General features: G+C 43.9%; 1 protein-coding gene across 10 annotated transcripts in view; it reads right to left on the bottom strand.

The window, feature by feature from the left end:
- LOC120061098 (sushi, von Willebrand factor type A, EGF and pentraxin domain-containing protein 1-like) overlaps window positions 1-22,980 on the bottom strand; it is a 144,277-nt gene that overhangs the window by 98,284 nt on the left and 23,013 nt on the right. For 8 of the 10 annotated variants that reach the window (XR_005478299.1, XM_039010639.1, XM_039010644.1 and 5 more), the window contains 4 exons: window positions 19,865-20,047; window positions 14,307-14,483; window positions 8,193-8,375; window positions 2,639-2,815 (listed from right to left, as the gene is read on the bottom strand). Coding sequence is in view for 9 of the 10 variants with exons in the window: in XM_039010639.1 (XP_038866567.1) it covers window positions 2,639-2,815; window positions 8,193-8,375; window positions 14,307-14,483; window positions 19,865-20,047 (720 nt within the window). In the remaining variant the exon portion in view is untranslated. The remainder of the gene's footprint in view (window positions 1-2,638; window positions 2,816-8,192; window positions 8,376-14,306; window positions 14,484-19,864; window positions 20,048-22,980) is intronic. The other 2 variants (XM_039010643.1, XM_039010642.1) reach the window with 2 other exon arrangements.

Raw genomic sequence — 22,980 nt, 5'->3', positions numbered from 1 at the left:
ACTCGTCGCCAAACCCACTGGCTCCAGGTCATCTACAAGACCCTGCTAGGTAAAGTCCCCCCTTATCTCAGCTCGCTGGTCACCATAGCAGCACCTACCTGTAGCACGCGCTCCAGCAGGTATATCTCTCTGGTCACCCCCAAAACCAATTCTTCCTTTGGCCGCCTCTCCTTCCAGTTCTCTGCTGCCAATGACTGGAACGAACTATAAAAATCTCTGAAACTGGAAACACTTATCTCCCTCACTAGCTTTAAGCACCAGCTGTCAGAGCAGCTCATAGATTACTGCACCTGTACATAGCCCATCTATAATTTTACCCAAACAACTACCTCTTTACCTACTGTATTTATTTATTTATTTTGCTCCTTTGCACCCCATTATTTCTCTCTCTACTTTTTCTATCTCTACTCTACTTTTTTTTTTTACTTGCTATATTGTATTTACTTCGCCACCATGGCCTTTTTATATTTTTATTTATTTATATATATATTTTGTTTGCCTTCACCTCCCTTATCTCACCTCACTTGCTCATATTGTATATAGACTTATTTTTCACTGTATTATTGACTATGTTTGTTTTACACCATGTGTAACTATGTGTTGTTGTATGTGTTGAACTGCTTTGCTTTATCTTGGCCAGGTCGCAATTGTAAATGAGAACGTGTTCTCAATTTGCCTACCTGGTTAAATAAAGGTGAAATAAAAAAATATCGTTGATTCATAATTTATACTAGGGTTTGTGCACATAACCAAGAATTTTATGACGTTTGGCATGAGACTGATGGAAGGTAAAGATTAATAATCATTAATAGAAGACTGTACTCGATAAGATATGAAAATATCTGAAGAGTCGATATGAGGACTAAACAATTTCCCGTGGTTCCCCGACTTCCTAGTTGATTAAAGTTTCTGATCAGATTAATCACGTAATAATAATTACACATAGAAAACTGATTTGATAAAATAACAGTCTTCACATTTAATGATAGTCAAGACAAGACATAAGTAAGCATTTCACTGTAAGGTCTACACCTGTTGAATTCGGCGCATGTGACGAATAAAATTTGATTTATAAACTTAAAAAGCATCTAGACATTATCTCCCATTTCTTTTAGACTAGCATTTGGTTTTCAACAGCAGAGAGGTATAAACCTTACCGTCTGTCTCTCCAACCTTCTCAATATTGAATTGCGATCTCCATTGTCCCATATAAAGTGAACGTGTCCGAACTAGACAGACAGCTATTTGAGCTGGTTGTCATAGCAACATGCAAAACTTTTTCAGTTGACTGGCTAAATCGATACTTTGCTGCCAAAACTAAAATGGATGAGTGGAACCTTTTTGGATATTTTTGTCGACAAGACTATTAATTAATCGGAAAAAGAGATGGCAAAAATACCCAGGCATGCAGATTTGGGGGATACTGCATTGAATAGACCAAGAGAAAAGCTGCAACGAAAAAAAAACCAGTTAAGAATACAAACTGGGCTGTGCGTTGCTTCGAGGGCTGGCTAGCAGAGAAGAAAAAAGTTGTTGACTTCAAAACTGTCACTAAGGAAGAGTTTAACATCCTTCTCCGACAGTTTTATGGAAATGTACGAAATGGGAAGGGTGAGCAGTACAGCATAAGTAGCTACCTGGCACTCCGTAGTGGGCTCAACCGGTTTCTAAATGACCCACCCATTAGTCGCAGCTGGTGCCTTATGAAGGACACTGAATTTACAATTTTTAACCATGTATTTCTGGGCAAAATCAAACAACTAAGGCAGCAAGGAAAATATCAAAACAGCTACCCTCAAAACACCGATAAGGACATGCCCCTGCTCCAAAACTTCCATGCTCTGAATGCCGGTACACCAGGGGGTTTCCACTCGATCAGAGCATAACATTTTTCCCTTTCACACCGAGTGGTTCTCGAAAGGGAGAGAGCTGGAAAGATTTTTCAAATACATTGAGGAACTATTGTCATTCTCAATGGATGTAAAAACAGACTGTTTGCTTGCTGTTTGATGTGAAGAGAGAGTGCGCATTCTGGAGGGAGACGGGGAGTGTGGCTGCACAATGCACTTCTTGGACTGTGCCATCCCTTCGGCCTCCGCAATGGTTTCGTCTCGGCCTCCACAATAGATTCGTTCACTGAGATGGGCGTGAATAAGACCGGTGTCTTGTGTGCCGTACAAATAAATACATTTATTTTACTGCTCGACAAAATAAAAAACAATCTTGGTCGACCAACAGCCCATTATTGACCAGACAATCAACCAGTCGAATAACTGGGGTCAGCCCTAAAAAGCATGCAGGCGAGTAGCAAGGAATGGACAAGAAGGAAATAATAAATGGAAATCACAATGACCAAATCCAAACTAATGCAGTCAAGGAAAATAATTACCTGAGGTTGCTATGCTCAGGCATGCATATGGTGAAAAATAATGATTAGCATGAAGACTAGGCCTACCACACATACCATAATGTCTTATCAAAATAGTCTCAATATGTTTATATAAGATAGGGTCAATTCAGAAAGTCAGTTTGCTGACATATTGGTCTTCTGGTCCTAAACACCAAATGACGCACAAAATATCTAAGTTAAAATATAGGCTAAAGTGTGTTAAATAACAAACACCGAAACAAGTCTTACCTTTGCATGTGGGAATAGAAGCTGACCAGCCTCCTATTTCACATGTCAGACTGGCCTCTCCCGTCATCTCATATCCATCTTTGCACTTATACATGACATAAGACTTGTGCTTGTAGGGGGGTGAACGACCTTCAATCCTAACGCCATTCTCAACAACAGGAGCAGGACATGAAACCACTGCAGATGTAAACAAAGGGCAATTTCATTAGCTACTGTTGTGAACAAGGTGGGCCCAAGTTCCTCATTAATTTAAGGCTATTTGAAGGCAATATTATCACAATTTTGCTATAACCATTTATTTATGAATTCTGGAACTAGGCCTTCAATAAATAAGCTAGTTTGTTACACACCTATTCTGAGCTCAATGTTGCATCATGGTTTTTAAGAATAGGCCCACAGTACACATAAACCATGTTTTAGACTGCTCTATTAGCCTGTGTTGTATGTTTATACAACAGGTAGGTCTAATCCTGAATGCTGATTGGATAAAACTGCATTCCAGCCTGTGTATTTCACAAGATACCACCTGCTAAATCTATGACGTTGAAATGCCTATTTACTATGTTCCATCTCACTGCGCAATCCACTGTCTCATCAACCCTGCCAGGAAATGTATGAATAATGGCACGGAAGGAGATGGCTGCCGTTTTACGATCCCGTAACCAATTGTGTATGTTTTTTTTGGCGTCATTTGTAAGTTATTTTGTTGATGACGTTTCTGCCACCGTGTCTTATGACCGAAAAGAGCTTCTAGATATCAGGACAGTGATTACTCACCCCATACTGGGGGAATACTTTTTCTTCAATTTACTTCAGACAAGGCCCTTATCCCTGTAATTCGCAGGAGAAAGAGACAGAGGTATCGTGGACGGAGATCCGGGTGGCTTGTTAGGATCCGTCACTGAGAGGGTAATCTAACTTTACCATCGGTCCTATTAGCCAACGTACAACCAATCAATAATAAAATAGACAAACTACGATCACGTATATCCTATATCCTAAGACATTAAAAACTGTAATATCTTATGTTTCACCGAGTCGTGGCTGAACGACGACATTAATAAACATACAGCTGGGGGGTTTTAAGCTTTTTCGGCAGGGCAGAACAGTGGCCTCTGGTAAGACAAGGGGTGGCAGTCCATGTATATTTGTAAACAACAGCTGAAGCACGAATTCTAAGGAAGTCTCAAGGTTTTGCTCACCTGAGGTAGAGTCTCTCATAAGCTGTAGACCACACTATTTACCAAGAGAGTTTGTGTATTTTTCATAGCTGTCTACATACCACCACAAACCGATACTGGCACTAAGACCGCACTCAATGAGCTGTACACGGCCATAAGCAAACAGGAAAAAACTCATCCTGCGACGGCTCTCCTAGTGGCCGGGGACTTTAATGCAGGGAAACTCAAAACTGTTTTACCTCATTTCTATCAGCATGTTAAATGTGCAACCAGAGGGGAGATATATATATATATATATATATATAGACCACCTTAACCACCAATAACTATAGACCACCTCCACACACAGGGACACGTACAAAGCTCTCCCTTGCCCTCCATTTGGCGAGGGAGATCTGACAAATTCTATCCTCCTGATTCCTGCTTACAAACAAAAACTAAAGCACCAGTGACTCGGTCAATAAGGAAGTGGTCAGATGAAGCAGATGCTAAGCTACAGGACTGTTTTGCTAGCACAGACTGGAATATGTTCCGGGATTCTTCCAATGCCATTCACTGGCTTCATCAATAAGTGCATCGATGATGTCGTTCCCACAGTGACTGTACGTACATACCCCAACCAGAAGCCATGGATTACAGGCAACATCCGTACTGAACTAAAGGGTAGAGCTGCCGCTTCCAATGAACGGGCCTCTATCCCAGAAGCTTATAAGAAATCCTGCTATACCCTGCGACGAACCATCAAACAGGCAAAGTGTCAATACAGGACTAAGATTGAGTCGTACTACACCGGCTCCGATGCTCGTCGGAAGTGGCAGGGCTTGCAAACTATTACAGACTACAAAGGGAAGCACAGCCGCGAGCTGCCCAGTGACACAAGCCTACCAGACGAGCTAAATTACTTCAAGACAAGTAAAACTGAAGGATGCATGAGAGCATCAGCTGTTCCGGACCACTGTGTGATCACTCTCTCCGTAGCTGATGTGAGTAAGACCTTTTAAACAGGTCAACATTCACAAGGCTGCAGGGCCAGATGGATTACCAGGACGTGTACTGCGAGCATGCGCTGACCAACTGGCAAGTTGCTCCCGAGTGGTGCAGCGGTCTAAGACACTGCATCCCAGTGCTTGAGGCTTCACTACAGACACCCTGGTTTTATTCCAGGCTGTATCACAACCGGCCGTGATTGAGATAGGGCGCCGCCCAATTTGCCCAGATTCGTCCGGGGGTTTGGCCAGTGTAGGCCGTCATTGAAAATAAGAATTTGTTCTTAACTGACTTGCCTAGTTAAATAAAGATGAAATAAGTGTCTTCACTGACATTTTCAACCTGTCCCTGACGGAGTCTGTAATACCAACATGTTTCAAGCAGACCACAATAGTCCCTGTGCCCAAGAACACTAAGTTAACCGGCATAAATGACTACCGACCCGTAGCACTCACGTCTGTAGCCATGAAGTGCTTTAAAAGGCTGATCATGGCTCACAACACCATTATCCCAGAAACCCTAGACCCACTCCAATTTGCATACCACCCCAACAGATCCACAGATGACGCAATCTCAATTGCACTCCACACTGCCTTTTCCCACCTGGACAAAAAGAACACCTACGTGAGAATGCTATTCATTGACTACAGCTCAGCGTTCAACACCATAGTGCCCTCATAGCTCTAAGCTAAGGACCCTGGGACTAAACACCTCCCTCTGCAACTGGATCCTGGACTTCCTGACAGGCTGCCCCTAGGTGGTAAGGGTAGGTAACAACACATCCGCCATGCTGATCCTCAAAACGGGGCCCCTCAGGGGTGCGTGCTCAGTCCCCTCTGTACTCCCTGTTCACTCATGACTGCATGGCAGGCACGACTCCAACACCATCATCACGTTTGCTGATGACAGTGGTAGGCCTGATCACCAATAACGATGAGACAGCCTATAGGGAGGTCAGAGACCTGGTCGTGTGGTGCTAGGACAACAACCTCTCCCTCAACGTGATCAAGACTAAGGAGATGATTGTGGACTACAGGAAAAAGGAGGACCGTGCACGCCCCCATTCTCATCGACGGGGCTGCAGTGAAGCTGGTTGAGAGCTTCAAGTTCCTTGGTGTCCACATCACTAAAAAACTAACATGGCCCAAGAACAACAAAACAGTCGTGAAGAGGGCACGACAAAGCCTATTCCCCCTCAGGAGACTGAAAAGTTTTGGCATGGGTCCTCAAATCCTCAAAAGGTTCTGCATCTGCACCATCGAGAGCATCCTGACCAGTTGCATTACTGCCTGGTATGGCAACTGCTCGGCCTCCAACCGCAAGGTACAATAGAAGGTAGTGCGTACCGCCAGTACATCACTGGGGCCAAGCTTCCTGCCATCCAGGACCTCTATACAAGGCGGTGTCAGAGGAAGGCCCTAAAAATGTTCATAGACGCCAACTACCCTAGTCGTAGACTGTTCTCTCTGCTATCGCATGGCAAGCGGTACACCAAGGGGGTTTGGTCCAAAAAATGTGGTTCGACCTCCAGTTACATCTGGGGTAGAAGAGGAAAACAGACAACTAAAGCCCAACTCATTCCTTGTGAAAACAGACGAGAACGGTATGTTGTTGATAGTCTGTTTAGGTTAATTCTAAGTTGCACTCGTAATTAGGCTACTGGAAAACAATAACGCATTCTCTCTCTCAGATACGCCACTCTCGCATATAACGAGTCCACAAAGAATTATCTGGACCCAAGGGAGAGGGGCTGGGAGTCCAAGAGGGGATTCATGTTCGAGCAGCCAGGGAACCCACTACGCCCGGTGGCATGACTGGAGAAATATCTATCAAAATGCCTGGATAACGCCCTTGTATTTTATCTCCACCCAAGGAGAGGAGGGTGTATCGGGGACTCGATCTGGTACATGTCAGAGCCGATGGGCGTGAACTATCTGGCAGCACTTCTACCCAAGATCTGCAGGGCAGCAGGAACAACTACATACACAAATCACAGCATCAGGACCACGACAGTCCAGAAACTGGCCAATGCTGGTTTAGAAGCGAGGGAGATTATGTCAGTGAGTGGACATCGGTGCGAAGGTTTTCTCCATAGCTACTGGCGTCCCTCACCGACAGACAGAAAACACTCGAGCAACATCCTGGCCGAAAACAAAGAGAATACTGCAGCACCATCAACACCCAAAAGACTGAAGCAAGGCAGCAGAAGTAGTAGCACAGACTCCGACAGATATTTTAACCATCCAGGTGAATGTACAGATAAATGTGACATACCGGTACAATAAGTAGCTATAGCTATGTCAGTTGTGGTGGATAACAAAGAGTATGGTTTTGCTTATTAAAATCACCTCAAATTAATGTCATGGATTGTCTTTCTTCAGTGTCCTGACAAGCTCATTGTTATAGATGTATCCAAATAAAGCTAACTAGAAAACAGCTTAAACAAATGCAAATGCTTTGCTGTTATTCTGGCTCCACTTTGACGTGGCTAAGTTAGCCGTAGTTGGCTAGCTAGCAAGCAAGGGATAAGACCATTGCCAGCCAGTATGGCATTTAGAACGAACGACTGGGTCGCGTCCATAGATACAGATAAAAAGACTGAATGACTGGGTTGCGTCTCTAGCAATCCTACATTTGGGTCAGGAATATATCTTGTGGAAAGATGAAATAGTATGAATAAATTAAATCAAAATGTAAAAAATTATGAAAATATGTCAATCATTATTTGAAAATGTTGGTAACTTGTTGTATAAAAGTGATAATGTCCTCGACGCCGGTGTTTGGAGGATATATTGGCACGGTTTGCCGGCACTCGCCGAAAACGAACAACATCCGTGCCAATACATTCTTCAAACACCGGCTTCTCGGGCATTATCACTTAAATGTCTCACGCACATCTCTGCTTATGTTATTTTTTTATCTGGCTAGATAGTGATATATTTTTATTTTTTGTTATTTTTTAAATGAGGTCATCTGGACCCTGACCGTGTTCATGATTGTGTGGTGGAGTAATGTAATCTGATTACTTTCTCTTTACGAGGCATTAGACGTAGACAAAGGATCCATCTATGATGACACCCCAACGCATTTGGGGTGTCATCATAGTGGTCTCTGACTTGTGGTCAGACTCGCTCAGGTGGAACAAACTTAAAAATTGCTCTGTTTTTCAAAGCTGAATTGAATGTCATTGAGAAAACAGAAAGGTGTTGAATCCTTTCTGAAGTCAAATAATCCAAGAAGTAATCTAGTTTTCAAAAGTATCTGTAATCTGATTACAATATCTTATCACTGTGAACAGTTCATACGAACAGTTCTATGTTTTGTTAACAACCATAATTATGACTGTTCAAAACAGAAGGGGGTAAAAAGGCAAGCTTTCAACGTACTTTTACACTCAGGTGGAGCTGGCTGGAATTCTCCGTCCTTTTCACAGACTATGGATTTAGTTCCAACCAGAGTGAATTCCTTCTCACAGCTATATTCCACAACACTTCTATAGCTGTACTCGTCTTCAGGTGGGATAACAGGTCCACCGTTGACAATGGTGGGGGGCTTTCCACACTTCACCACTGCAGAGTAGAACACAACAGCAGTTATGAACCATTTTGATCTAGGCACAAGCATAGAACTGTTTAATATATTGTTATTTTCTCTTCAAATCAAATGTATTTATATAGCCCTTCTTACATCAGCTGATATCTCAAAGTGCTGTACAGAAACCCAGCCTGAAACCCAAAACAGCAAGCAATGCAGGTGTAGAAGCACGGTGGCTAGGAAATACTCCCTAGAAAGGACAAAACCTAGGAAGAAACCAGGCTATGAGGGGTGGCTAGTCCTCTTCTGGCTGTTCCCGGGTGGAGATTATAACAAAACATGGCCAAGATGTTCAAATGTTCATAAATGACCAGCATGGTCAAATAATAATAATCACAGTAGTTGTCCAGGGTGCAGCAAGTCAGCACCTCAGCCCTGCACCCTGCGCACTAAACCATATCCAACCTTTCAGTTCCACCACCCACATATGCGATGACATCACCTGGTTTCAATGATGTTTCTAGAGACAATATCTCTCTCATCATCACTCAATACCTAGGTTTACCTCCACTGTATTCACATCCTACCATACCTTTGTCTGTACATTATTCCTTGAAGCTATTTTATCGCCCCCAGAAACGTCCTTTTACTCTCTGTTCTAGACGTTCTAGACGACCAATTCTCATAGCTTTTAGCCGTACCCTTATCCTACTCCTCCTCTGTTCCTCTGGTGATGTAGAGGTGAATCCAGGCCCTGCAGTACCTAGCTCCACTCCTATTCCCCAGGCGCTCTCTTTTGATGACTTCTGTAACCGTAATAGCCTTGGTTTCATGCATGTTAACATTAGAAGCCTCCTCCCTAAGTTTGTTTTGTTCACTGCTTTAGCACACTCTGCCAACCCGGATGTTTTAGCCGTGTCTGAATCCTGGCTTAGAAAGACCACCAAAAATTCTGACATTTTCATCCCCAACTACAAGATTTTCAGACAAGATAGAACGGCCAAAGGGGGCGGTGTTGCAATCTACTGCAAAGATTGCCTGCAGAGTTCTGTTTTACTATCCAGGTCTGTTCCAAAACAATTTGAACTTCTACTTTTAAAAATCCACCTCTCTAAAAACAAGTCTCTCACCGTTGCCGCCTGCTATAGACCACCCTCTGCCCCCAGCTGTGCTCTGGACACCATATGTGAACTGATTGCCCCCCATCTATCTTCAGAGCTCGTGCTGCTAGGCGACCTAAATTGGAACATGCTTAACACCCCAGCCATCCTACAATCTCACACAAATTATCAATGAACCTACCAGGTACCACCCCAATTCCGTAAACACGGGTACCCTCATAGATATCATCCTAACCAACTTGCCCTCCAAATACACCTCTGCTGTTTTCAACCAAGATCTCAGCGATCACTGCCTCATTGCCTGCATCCGTAATGGGTCAGCGGTCAAACGACCTCCACTCATCACTGTCAAACGCTCCCTGAAACACTTCAGCGAGCAGGCCTTTCTAATCGACCTGGCCGAGGTATCCTGGAAGGATATTGATCTCATCCCGTCAGTAGAGGATGCCTGGATATTTTTTTTAAATGCCTTCCTCACCATCTTGAATAAGCATGCCCCATTCAAGAAATTTAGAACCAGGAACAGATATAGCCCTTGGTTCTCTCCTGACCTGACTGCCCTTAACCAACAGAAAAACATCCTATGGCGTTCTGCATTAGCATCGAACAGCCCCCGTGATATGCAACTTTTCAGGGAAGCTAGAAAACAATATACACAGGCAGTTAGAAAAGCCAAGGCTAGCTTTTTCAAGCAGAAATTTGCTTCCTGCAACACAAATTCAAAAAAGTTCTGGGACACTGTAAAGTCCATGGAGAATAAGAACACCTCCTCCCAGCTTCCAACTGCATTGAAGATAGGAAACACTGTCACCACCGACAAATCCACTATAATTGAGAATTTCAATAAGCATTTTTCTACGGCTGGCCATGCTTACCACCTGGCTACCCCTACCCCGGTCAACAGCACTGCCCTCCCCTCTGCTACTCGCCCAAGCCTTCCCCATTTCTCTTTCTCCCAAATACAGTCAGCTGATGTTCTGAAAGATCTGCAAAATCTGGACCCTTACAAATCAGCCGGGCTAGATAATCTGGACCCTTTCTTTCTAAAACTATCTGCTGAAATTGTTGCCACCCCTATTACTATCCTTTTCAACCTCTCTTTCGTGTCGTCTGAGATTCCCAAAGATTGGAAAGCAGCTGCGGTTATCCCCCTCTTCAAAGGGGGGGACACTCTTGACCCTAACAGCTACAGACCTATATCTATCCTACCCTGCCTTTCTAAGGTCTTCGAAAGCCAAGTCAACAAACAGATTACCGACCATTTCGAATCCCACCATACCTTCTCCGCTATGCAATCTGGTTTCAGAGCTGGTCATGGGTGCACCTCAGCCACGCTCAAGGTCATAAACGATATCTTAACCGCCATCGATAGGAAACAATACTGTGCAGCCGTATTCATTGACCTGGCCAAGGCTTTTGACTCTGTCAATCACCACATCCTCATCGGCAGACTCGACAGCCTTGGTTTCTCTAATGATTGCCTCGCCTGGTTCACCAACTACTTCTCTGATCGAGTTCAGTGTGTCAAATCGGAGGGTCTGTTGTCCGGGCCTCTGGCAGTCTCTATGGGGGTGCCACAGGGTTCAATTCTTTGACCGACTCTCTTCTCTGTATACATCAATGATGTCACTCTTGCTGCTGGTGATTCTCTGATCCATCTCTACGCAGACGACACTATTCTGTATACTTCTGGCCCTTCTTTTGACACTGTGTTAACAACCCTCCAGGCGAGCTTCAATGCCATACAACTCTCCTTCCGTGGCCTCCATTTGCTCTTAAATACAAGTAAAACTAAATGCATGCTCTTCAACCGATCGCTGCCTGCACCTGCCCGCCTGTCCAACATCACTACTCTGGACGGCTCTGACTTAGAATATGTGGACAACTACAAATACCTAGGTGTCTGGTTAGACTGTAAACTCTCCTTCCAGACTCACATCAAACATCTCCAATCCAAAGTTAAATCTAGAATTGGCTTCCTATTCCGCAACAAAGCATCCTTCACTCATGCTGCCAAACATACCCTTGTAAAACTGACCATCCTACCAATCCTCGACTTCGGTGATGTCATTTACAAAATAGCCTCCAAAACCCTACTCAATAAATTGGATGCAGTCTATCACAGTGCCATCCGTTTTGTCACCAAAGCCCCATATACTACCCACCACTGCGACCTGTACACTCTCGTTGGCTGGCCCTCGCTTCATACTCGTCGCCAAACCCACTGGCTCCAGGTCATCTACAAGACCCTGCTAGGTAAAGTCCCCCCTTATCTCAGCTCGCTGGTCACCATAGCAGCACCTACCTGTAGCACGCGCTCCAGCAGGTATATCTCTCTGGTCACCCCCAAAACCAATTCTTCCTTTGGCCGCCTCTCCTTCCAGTTCTCTGCTGCCAATGACTGGAACGAACTATAAAAATCTCTGAAACTGGAAACACTTATCTCCCTCACTAGCTTTAAGCACCAGCTGTCAGAGCAGCTCATAGATTACTGCACCTGTACATAGCCCATCTATAATTTTACCCAAACAACTACCTCTTTACCTACTGTATTTATTTATTTATTTTGCTCCTTTGCACCCCATTATTTCTCTCTCTACTTTTTCTATCTCTACTCTACTTTTTTTTTTTACTTGCTATATTGTATTTACTTCGCCACCATGGCCTTTTTATATTTTTATTTATTTATATATATATTTTGTTTGCCTTCACCTCCCTTATCTCACCTCACTTGCTCATATTGTATATAGACTTATTTTTCACTGTATTATTGACTATGTTTGTTTTACACCATGTGTAACTATGTGTTGTTGTATGTGTTGAACTGCTTTGCTTTATCTTGGCCAGGTCGCAATTGTAAATGAGAACGTGTTCTCAATTTGCCTACCTGGTTAAATAAAGGTGAAATAAAAAAATATCGTTGATTCATAATTTATACTAGGGTTTGTGCACATAACCAAGAATTTTATGACGTTTGGCATGAGACTGATGGAAGGTAAAGATTAATAATCATTAATAGAAGACTGTACTCGATAAGATATGAAAATATCTGAAGAGTCGATATGAGGACTAAACAATTTCCCGTGGTTCCCCGACTTCCTAGTTGATTAAAGTTTCTGATCAGATTAATCACGTAATAATAATTACACATAGAAAACTGATTTGATAAAATAACAGTCTTCACATTTAATGATAGTCAAGACAAGACATAAGTAAGCATTTCACTGTAAGGTCTACACCTGTTGAATTCGGCGCATGTGACGAATAAAATTTGATTTATAAACTTAAAAAGCATCTAGACATTATCTCCCATTTCTTTTAGACTAGCATTTGGTTTTCAACAGCAGAGAGGTATAAACCTTACCGTCTGTCTCTCCAACCTTCTCAATATTGAATTGCGATCTCCATTGTCCCATATAAAGTGAACGTGTCCGAACTAGACAGACAGCTATTTGAGCTGGTTGTCATAGCAACATGCAAAACTTTTTCAGTTGACTGGCTAAATCGATACTTTGCTGCCAAAACTAAAATGGATGAGTGGAACCTTTTTGGATATTTTTGTCGACAAGACTATTAATTAATCGGAAAAAGAGATGGCAAAAATACCCAGGCATGCAGATTTGGGGGATACTGCATTGAATAGACCAAGAGAAAAGCTGCAACGAAAAAAAAACCAGTTAAGAATACAAACTGGGCTGTGCGTTGCTTCGAGGGCTGGCTAGCAGAGAAGAAAAAAGTTGTTGACTTCAAAACTGTCACTAAGGAAGAGTTTAACATCCTTCTCCGACAGTTTTATGGAAATGTACGAAATGGGAAGGGTGAGCAGTACAGCATAAGTAGCTACCTGGCACTCCGTAGTGGGCTCAACCGGTTTCTAAATGACCCACCCATTAGTCGCAGCTGGTGCCTTATGAAGGACACTGAATTTACAATTTTTAACCATGTATTTCTGGGCAAAATCAAACAACTAAGGCAGCAAGGAAAATATCAAAACAGCTACCCTCAAAACACCGATAAGGACATGCCCCTGCTCCAAAACTTCCATGCTCTGAATGCCGGTACACCAGGGGGTTTCCACTCGATCAGAGCATAACATTTTTCCCTTTCACACCGAGTGGTTCTCGAAAGGGAGAGAGCTGGAAAGATTTTTCAAATACATTGAGGAACTATTGTCATTCTCAATGGATGTAAAAACAGACTGTTTGCTTGCTGTTTGATGTGAAGAGAGAGTGCGCATTCTGGAGGGAGACGGGGAGTGTGGCTGCACAATGCACTTCTTGGACTGTGCCATCCCTTCGGCCTCCGCAATGGTTTCGTCTCGGCCTCCACAATAGATTCGTTCACTGAGATGGGCGTGAATAAGACCGGTGTCTTGTGTGCCGTACAAATAAATACATTTATTTTACTGCTCGACAAAATAAAAAACAATCTTGGTCGACCAACAGCCCATTATTGACCAGACAATCAACCAGTCGAATAACTGGGGTCAGCCCTAAAAAGCATGCAGGCGAGTAGCAAGGAATGGACAAGAAGGAAATAATAAATGGAAATCACAATGACCAAATCCAAACTAATGCAGTCAAGGAAAATAATTACCTGAGGTTGCTATGCTCAGGCATGCATATGGTGAAAAATAATGATTAGCATGAAGACTAGGCCTACCACACATACCATAATGTCTTATCAAAATAGTCTCAATATGTTTATATAAGATAGGGTCAATTCAGAAAGTCAGTTTGCTGACATATTGGTCTTCTGGTCCTAAACACCAAATGACGCACAAAATATCTAAGTTAAAATATAGGCTAAAGTGTGTTAAATAACAAACACCGAAACAAGTCTTACCTTTGCATGTGGGAATAGAAGCTGACCAGCCTCCTATTTCACATGTCAGACTGGCCTCTCCCGTCATCTCATATCCATCTTTGCACTTATACATGACATAAGACTTGTGCTTGTAGGGGGGTGAACGACCTTCAATCCTAACGCCATTCTCAACAACAGGAGCAGGACATGAAACCACTGCAGATGTAAACAAAGGGCAATTTCATTAGCTACTGTTGTGAACAAGGTGGGCCCAAGTTCCTCATTAATTTAAGGCTATTTGAAGGCAATATTATCACAATTTTGCTATAACCATTTATTTATGAATTCTGGAACTAGGCCTTCAATAAATAAGCTAGTTTGTTACACACCTATTCTGAGCTCAATGTTGCATCATGGTTTTTAAGAATAGGCCCACAGTACACATAAACCATGTTTTAGACTGCTCTATTAGCCTGTGTTGTATGTTTATACAACAGGTAGGTCTAATCCTGAATGCTGATTGGATAAAACTGCATTCCAGCCTGTGTATTTCACAAGATACCACCTGCTAAATCTATGACGTTGAAATGCCTATTTACTATGTTCCATCTCACTGCGCAATCCACTGTCTCATCAACCCTGCCAGGAAATGTATGAATAATGGCACGGAAGGAGATGGCTGCCGTTTTACGATCCCGTAACCAATTGTGTATGTTTTTTTTGGCGTCATTTGTAAGTTATTTTGTTGATGACGTTTCTGCCACCGTGTCTTATGACCGAAAAGAGCTTCTAGATATCAGGACAGTGATTACTCACCCCATACTGGGGGAATACTTTTTCTTCAATTTACTTCAGACAAGGCCCTTATCCCTGTAATTCGCAGAAGAGACAGAGACAGAGGTATCGTGGACGAAGATCCGGGTGGCTTGTTAGGATCCGTCACTGAGAGGGTAATCTACCTTCACCATCGGTCCTATTAGCCAACGTACAATCAATCAATAATAAAATAGACAAACTACGATCACGTATATCCTATATCCTAGGACATTAAAAACTGTAATATCTTATGTTTCACCGAGTCGTGGCTGAACGACGACATTAATAAACATACAGCTGGGGGGTTTTAAGCTTTTTCGGCAGGGCAGAACAGTGGCCTCTGGTAAGACAAGGGGTGGCAGTCCATATATATTTGTAAACAACAGCTGTTGCACGAATTCTAAGGAAGTCTCGAGGTTTTGCTCACCTGAGGTAGAGTCCCTCATAAGCTGTAGACCACACTATTTACCAAGAGAGTTTGTGTATTTTTCATAGCTGTCTACATACCACCACAAACCGATACTGGCACTAAGACCGCACTCAATGAGCTGTACACGGCCATAAGCAAACAGGAAAAAACTCATCCTGCGACGGCTCTCCTAGTGGCCGGGGACTTAAATAAAGGGAAACTCAAAACTGTTTTACCTCATTTCTATCAGCATGTTAAATGTGCAACCAGAGGGGAGATATATATATATATAGACCACCTTAACCACCAATAACTATAGACCACCTCCACACACAGGGACACGTACAAAGCTCTCCCTTGCCCTCCATTTGGCGAGGGAGATCTGACAAATTCTATCCTCCTGATTCCTGCTTACAAACAAAAACTAAAGCACCAGTGACTCGGTCAATAAGGAAGTGGTCAGATGAAGCAGATGCTAAGCTACAGGACTGTTTTGCTAGCACAGACTGGAATATGTTCCGGGATTCTTCCAATGCCATTCACTGGCTTCATCAATAAGTGCATCGATGATGTCGTTCCCACAGTGACTGTACGTACATACCCCAACCAGAAGCCATGGATTACAGGCAACATCCGTACTGAACTAAAGGGTAGAGCTGCCGCTTCCAATGAACGGGCCTCTATCCCGGAAGCTTATAAGAAATCCTGCTATACCCTGCGACGAACCATCAAACAGGCAAAGTGTCAATACAGGACTAAGATTGAGTCGTACTACACCGGCTCCGATGCTCGTCGGAAGTGGCAGGGCTTGCAAACTATTACAGACTACAAAGGGAAGCACAGCCGCGAGCTGCCCAGTGACACGAGCCTACCAGACGAGCTAAATTACTTCTATACTCGCTTCAAGACAAGTAAAACTGAAGGATGCATGAGAGCATCAGCTGTTCCGGACCACTGTGTGATCACTCTCTCCGTAGCTGATGTGAGTAAGACCTTTTAAACAGGTCAACATTCACAAGGCTGCAGGGCCAGATGGATTACCAGGACGTGTACTGCGAGCATGCGCTGACCAACTGGCAAGTTGCTCCCGAGTGGTGCAGCGGTCTAAGACACTGCATCCCAGTGCTTGAGGCTTCACTACAGACACCCTGGTTTTATTCCAGGCTGTATCACAACCGGCCGTGATTGAGATAGGGCGCCGCCCAATTTGCCCAGATTCGTCCGGGGGTTTGGCCAGTGTAGGCCGTCATTGAAAATAAGAATTTGTTCTTAACTGACTTGCCTAGTTAAATAAAGATGAAATAAGTGTCTTCACTGACATTTTCAACCTGTCCCTGACGGAGTCTGTAATACCAACATGTTTCAAGCAGACCACAATAGTCCCTGTGCCCAAGAACACTAAGTTAACCGGCATAAATGACTACCGACCCGTAGCACTCACGTCTGTAGCCATGAAGTGCTTTAAAAGGCTGATCATGGCTCACAACACCATTATCCCAGAAACCCTAGACCCACTCCAATTTGCATACCACCCCAACAGATCCACAGATGACGCAATCTCAATTGCACTCCACACTGCCTTTTCCCACCTGGACAAAAAGAACACCTACGTGAGAATGCTATTCATTGACTACAGCTCAGCGTTCAACACCATAGTGCCCTCATAGCTCTAAGCTAAGGACCCTGGGACTAAACACCTCCCTCTGCAACTGGATCCTGGACTTCCTGACAGGCTGCCCCTAGGTGGTAAGGGTAGGTAACAACACATCCGCCATGCTGATCCTCAAAACGGGGCCCCTCAGGGGTGCGTGCTCAGTCCCCTCTGTACTCCCTGTTCACTCATGACTGCATGGCAGGCACGACTCCAACACCATCATCACGTTTGCTGATGACAGTGGTAGGCCTGATCACCAATAACGATGAGACAGCCTATAGGGAGGTCAGAGACCTGGTCGTGTGGTGCTAGGACAACAACCTCTCCCTCAACGTGATCAAGACTAAGGAGATGATTGTGGACTACAGGAAAAAGGAGGACCGTGCACGCCCCCATTCTCATCGACGGGGCTGCAGTGAAGCTGGTTGAGAGCTTCAAGTTCCTTGGTGTCCACATCACTAAAAAACTAACATGGCCCAAGAACAACAAAACAGTCGTGAAGAGGGCACGACAAAGCCTATTCCCCCTCAGGAGACTGAAAAGTTTTGGCATGGGTCCTCAAATCCTCAAAAGGTTCTGCATCTGCACCATCGAGAGCATCCTGACCAGTTGCATTACTGCCTGGTATGGCAACTGCTCGGCCTCCAACCGCAAGGTACAATAGAAGGTAGTGCGTACCGCCAGTACATCACTGGGGCCAAGCTTCCTGCCATCCAGGACCTCTATACAAGGCGGTGTCAGAGGAAGGCCCTAAAAATGTTCATAGACGCCAACTACCCTAGTCGTAGACTGTTCTCTCTGCTATCGCATGGCAAGCGGTACACCAAGGGGGTTTGGTCCAAAAAATGTGGTTCGACCTCCAGTTACATCTGGGGTAGAAGAGGAAAACAGACAACTAAAGCCCAACTCATTCCTTGTGAAAACAGACGAGAACGGTATGTTGTTGATAGTCTGTTTAGGTTAATTCTAAGTTGCACTCGTAATTAGGCTACTGGAAAACAATAACGCATTCTCTCTCTCAGATACGCCACTCTCGCATATAACGAGTCCACAAAGAATTATCTGGACCCAAGGGAGAGGGGCTGGGAGTCCAAGAGGGGATTCATGTTCGAGCAGCCAGGGAACCCACTACGCCCGGTGGCATGACTGGAGAAATATCTATCAAAATGCCTGGATAACGCCCTTGTATTTTATCTCCACCCAAGGAGAGGAGGGTGTATCGGGGACTCGATCTGGTACATGTCAGAGCCGATGGGCGTGAACTATCTGGCAGCACTTCTACCCAAGATCTGCAGGGCAGCAGGAACAACTACATACACAAATCACAGCATCAGGACCACGACAGTCCAGAAACTGGCCAATGCTGGTTTAGAAGCGAGGGAGATTATGTCAGTGAGTGGACATCGGTGCGAAGGTTTTCTCCATAGCTACTGGCGTCCCTCACCGACAGACAGAAAACACTCGAGCAACATCCTGGCCGAAAACAAAGAGAATACTGCAGCACCATCAACACCCAAAAGACTGAAGCAAGGCAGCAGAAGTAGTAGCACAGACTCCGACAGATATTTTAACCATCCAGGTGAATGTACAGATAAATGTGACATACCGGTACAATAAGTAGCTATAGCTATGTCAGTTGTGGTGGATAACAAAGAGTATGGTTTTGCTTATTAAAATCACCTCAAATTAATGTCATGGATTGTCTTTCTTCAGTGTCCTGACAAGCTCATTGTTATAGATGTATCCAAATAAAGCTAACTAGAAAACAGCTTAAACAAATGCAAATGCTTTGCTGTTATTCTGGCTCCACTTTGACGTGGCTAAGTTAGCCGTAGTTGGCTAGCTAGCAAGCAAGGGATAAGACCATTGCCAGCCAGTATGGCATTTAGAACGAACGACTGGGTCGCGTCCATAGATACAGATAAAAAGACTGAATGACTGGGTTGCGTCTCTAGCAATCCTACATTTGGGTCAGGAATATATCTTGTGGAAAGATGAAATAGTATGAATAAATTAAATCAAAATGTAAAAAATTATGAAAATATGTCAATCATTATTTGAAAATGTTGGTAACTTGTTGTATAAAAGTGATAATGTCCTCGACGCCGGTGTTTGGAGGATATATTGGCACGGTTTGCCGGCACTCGCCGAAAACGAACAACATCCGTGCCAATACATTCTTCAAACACCGGCTTCTCGGGCATTATCACTTAAATGTCTCACGCACATCTCTGCTTATGTTATTTTTTTATCTGGCTAGATAGTGATATATTTTTATTTTTTGTTATTTTTTAAATGAGGTCATCTGGACCCTGACCGTGTTCATGATTGTGTGGTGGAGTAATGTAATCTGATTACTTTCTCTTTACGAGGCATTAGACGTAGACAAAGGATCCATCTATGATGACACCCCAACGCATTTGGGGTGTCATCATAGTGGTCTCTGACTTGTGGTCAGACTCGCTCAGGTGGAACAAACTTAAAAATTGCTCTGTTTTTCAAAGCTGAATAGAATGTCATTGAGAAAACAGAAAGGTGTTGAATCCTTTCTGAAGTCAAATAATCCAAGAAGTAATCTAGTTTTCAAAAGTATCTGTAATCTGATTACAATATCTTATCACTGTGAACAGTTCATACGAACAGTTCTATGTTTTGTTAACAACCATAATTATGACTGTTCAAAACAGAAGGGGGTAAAAAGGCAAGCTTTCAACGTACTTTTACACTCAGGTGGAGCTGGCTGGAATTCTCCGTCCTTTTCACAGACTATGGATTTAGTTCCAACCAGAGTGAATTCCTTCTCACAGCTATATTCCACAACACTTCTATAGCTGTACTCGTCTTCAGGTGGGATAACAGGTCCACCGTTGACAATGGTGGGGGGCTTTCCACACTTCACCACTGCAGAGTAGAACACAACAGCAGTTATGAACCATTTTGATCTAGGCACAAGCATAGAACTGTTTAATATATTGTTATTTTCTCTTCAAATCAAATGTATTTATATAGCCCTTCTTACATCAGCTGATATCTCAAAGTGCTGTACAGAAACCCAGCCTGAAACCCAAAACAGCAAGCAATGCAGGTGTAGAAGCACGGTGGCTAGGAAATACTCCCTAGAAAGGACAAAACCTAGGAAGAAACCAGGCTATGAGGGGTGGCTAGTCCTCTTCTGGCTGTTCCCGGGTGGAGATTATAACAAAACATGGCCAAGATGTTCAAATGTTCATAAATGACCAGCATGGTCAAATAATAATAATCACAGTAGTTGTCCAGGGTGCAGCAAGTCAGCACCTCAGCCCTGCACCCTGCGCACTAAACCATATCCAACCTTTCAGTTCCACCACCCACATATGCGATGACATCACCTGGTTTCAATGATGTTTCTAGAGACAATATCTCTCTCATCATCACTCAATACCTAGGTTTACCTCCACTGTATTCACATCCTACCATACCTTTGTCTGTACATTATTCCTTGAAGCTATTTTATCGCCCCCAGAAACGTCCTTTTACTCTCTGTTCTAGACGTTCTAGACGACCAATTCTCATAGCTTTTAGCCGTACCCTTATCCTACTCCTCCTCTGTTCCTCTGGTGATGTAGAGGTGAATCCAGGCCCTGCAGTACCTAGCTCCACTCCTATTCCCCAGGCGCTCTCTTTTGATGACTTCTGTAACCGTAATAGCCTTGGTTTCATGCATGTTAACATTAGAAGCCTCCTCCCTAAGTTTGTTTTGTTCACTGCTTTAGCACACTCTGCCAACCCGGATGTTTTAGCCGTGTCTGAATCCTGGCTTAGAAAGACCACCAAAAATTCTGACATTTTCATCCCCAACTACAAGATTTTCAGACAAGATAGAACGGCCAAAGGGGGCGGTGTTGCAATCTACTGCAAAGATTGCCTGCAGAGTTCTGTTTTACTATCCAGGTCTGTTCCAAAACAATTTGAACTTCTACTTTTAAAAATCCACCTCTCTAAAAACAAGTCTCTCACCGTTGCCGCCTGCTATAGACCACCCTCTGCCCCCAGCTGTGCTCTGGACACCATATGTGAACTGATTGCCCCCCATCTATCTTCAGAGCTCGTGCTGCTAGGCGACCTAAATTGGAACATGCTTAACACCCCAGCCATCCTACAATCTCACACAAATTATCAATTAACCTACCAGGTACCACCCCAATTCCGTAAACACGGGTACCCTCATAGATATCATCCTAACCAACTTGCCCTCCAAATACACCTCTGCTGTTTTCAACCAAGATCTCAGCGATCACTGCCTCATTGCCTGCATCCGTAATGGGTCAGCGGTCAAACGACCTCCACTCATCACTGTCAAACGCTCCCTGAAACACTTCAGCGAGCAGGCCTTTCTAATCGACCTGGCCGAGGTATCCTGGAAGGATATTGATCTCATCCCGTCAGTAGAGGATGCCTGGATATTTTTTTTAAATGCCTTCCTCACCATCTTGAATAAGCATGCCCCATTCAAGAAATTTAGAACCAGGAACAGATATAGCCCTTGGTTCTCTCCTGACCTGACTGCCCTTAACCAACAGAAAAACATCCTATGGCGTTCTGCATTAGCATCGAACAGCCCCCGTGATATGCAACTTTTCAGGGAAGCTAGAAAACAATATACACAGGCAGTTAGAAAAGCCAAGGCTAGCTTTTTCAAGCAGAAATTTGCTTCCTGCAACACAAATTCAAAAAAGTTCTGGGACACTGTAAAGTCCATGGAGAATAAGAACACCTCCTCCCAGCTTCCAACTGCATTGAAGATAGGAAACACTGTCACCACCGACAAATCCACTATAATTGAGAATTTCAATAAGCATTTTTCTACGGCTGGCCATGTTTACCACCTGGCTACCCCTACCCCGGTCAACAGCACTGCCCTCCCCTCTGCTACTCGCCCAAGCCTTCCCCATTTCTCTTTCTCCCAAATACAGTCAGCTGATGTTCTGAAAGATCTGCAAAATCTGGACCCTTACAAATCAGCCGGGCTAGATAATCTGGACCCTTTCTTTCTAAAACTATCTGCTGAAATTGTTGCCACCCCTATTACTATCCTTTTCAACCTCTCTTTCGTGTCGTCTGAGATTCCCAAAGATTGGAAAGCAGCTGCGGTTATCCCCCTCTTCAAAGGGGGGGACACTCTTGACCCTAACAGCTACAGACCTATATCTATCCTACCCTGCCTTTCTAAGGTCTTCGAAAGCCAAGTCAACAAACAGATTACCGACCATTTCGAATCCCACCATACCTTCTCCGCTATGCAATCTGGTTTCAGAGCTGGTCATGGGTGCACCTCAGCCACGCTCAAGGTCATAAACGATATCTTAACCGCCATCGATAGGAAACAATACTGTGCAGCCGTATTCATTGACCTGGCCAAGGCTTTTGACTCTGTCAATCACCACATCCTCATCGGCAGACTCGACAGCCTTGGTTTCTCTAATGATTGCCTCGCCTGGTTCACCAACTACTTCTCTGATCGAGTTCAGTGTGTCAAATCGGAGGGTCTGTTGTCCGGGCCTCTGGCAGTCTCTATGGGGGTGCCACAGGGTTCAATTCTTTGACCGACTCTCTTCTCTGTATACATCAATGATGTCACTCTTGCTGCTGGTGATTCTCTGATCCATCTCTACGCAGACGACACTATTCTGTATACTTCTGGCCCTTCTTTTGACACTGTGTTAACAACCCTCCAGGCGAGCTTCAATGCCATACAACTCTCCTTCCGTGGCCTCCATTTGCTCTTAAATACAAGTAAAACTAAATGCATGCTCTTCAACCGATCGCTGCCTGCACCTGCCCGCCTGTCCAACATC

The sequence above is a fragment of the Salvelinus namaycush genome, chromosome 16 (genome assembly GCF_016432855.1).
Source record: "Salvelinus namaycush isolate Seneca chromosome 16, SaNama_1.0, whole genome shotgun sequence".
Taxonomy (NCBI): Eukaryota; Metazoa; Chordata; class Actinopteri; order Salmoniformes; family Salmonidae; genus Salvelinus; species Salvelinus namaycush.
This window is presented reverse-complemented; position numbering and strand designations above follow the sequence as displayed.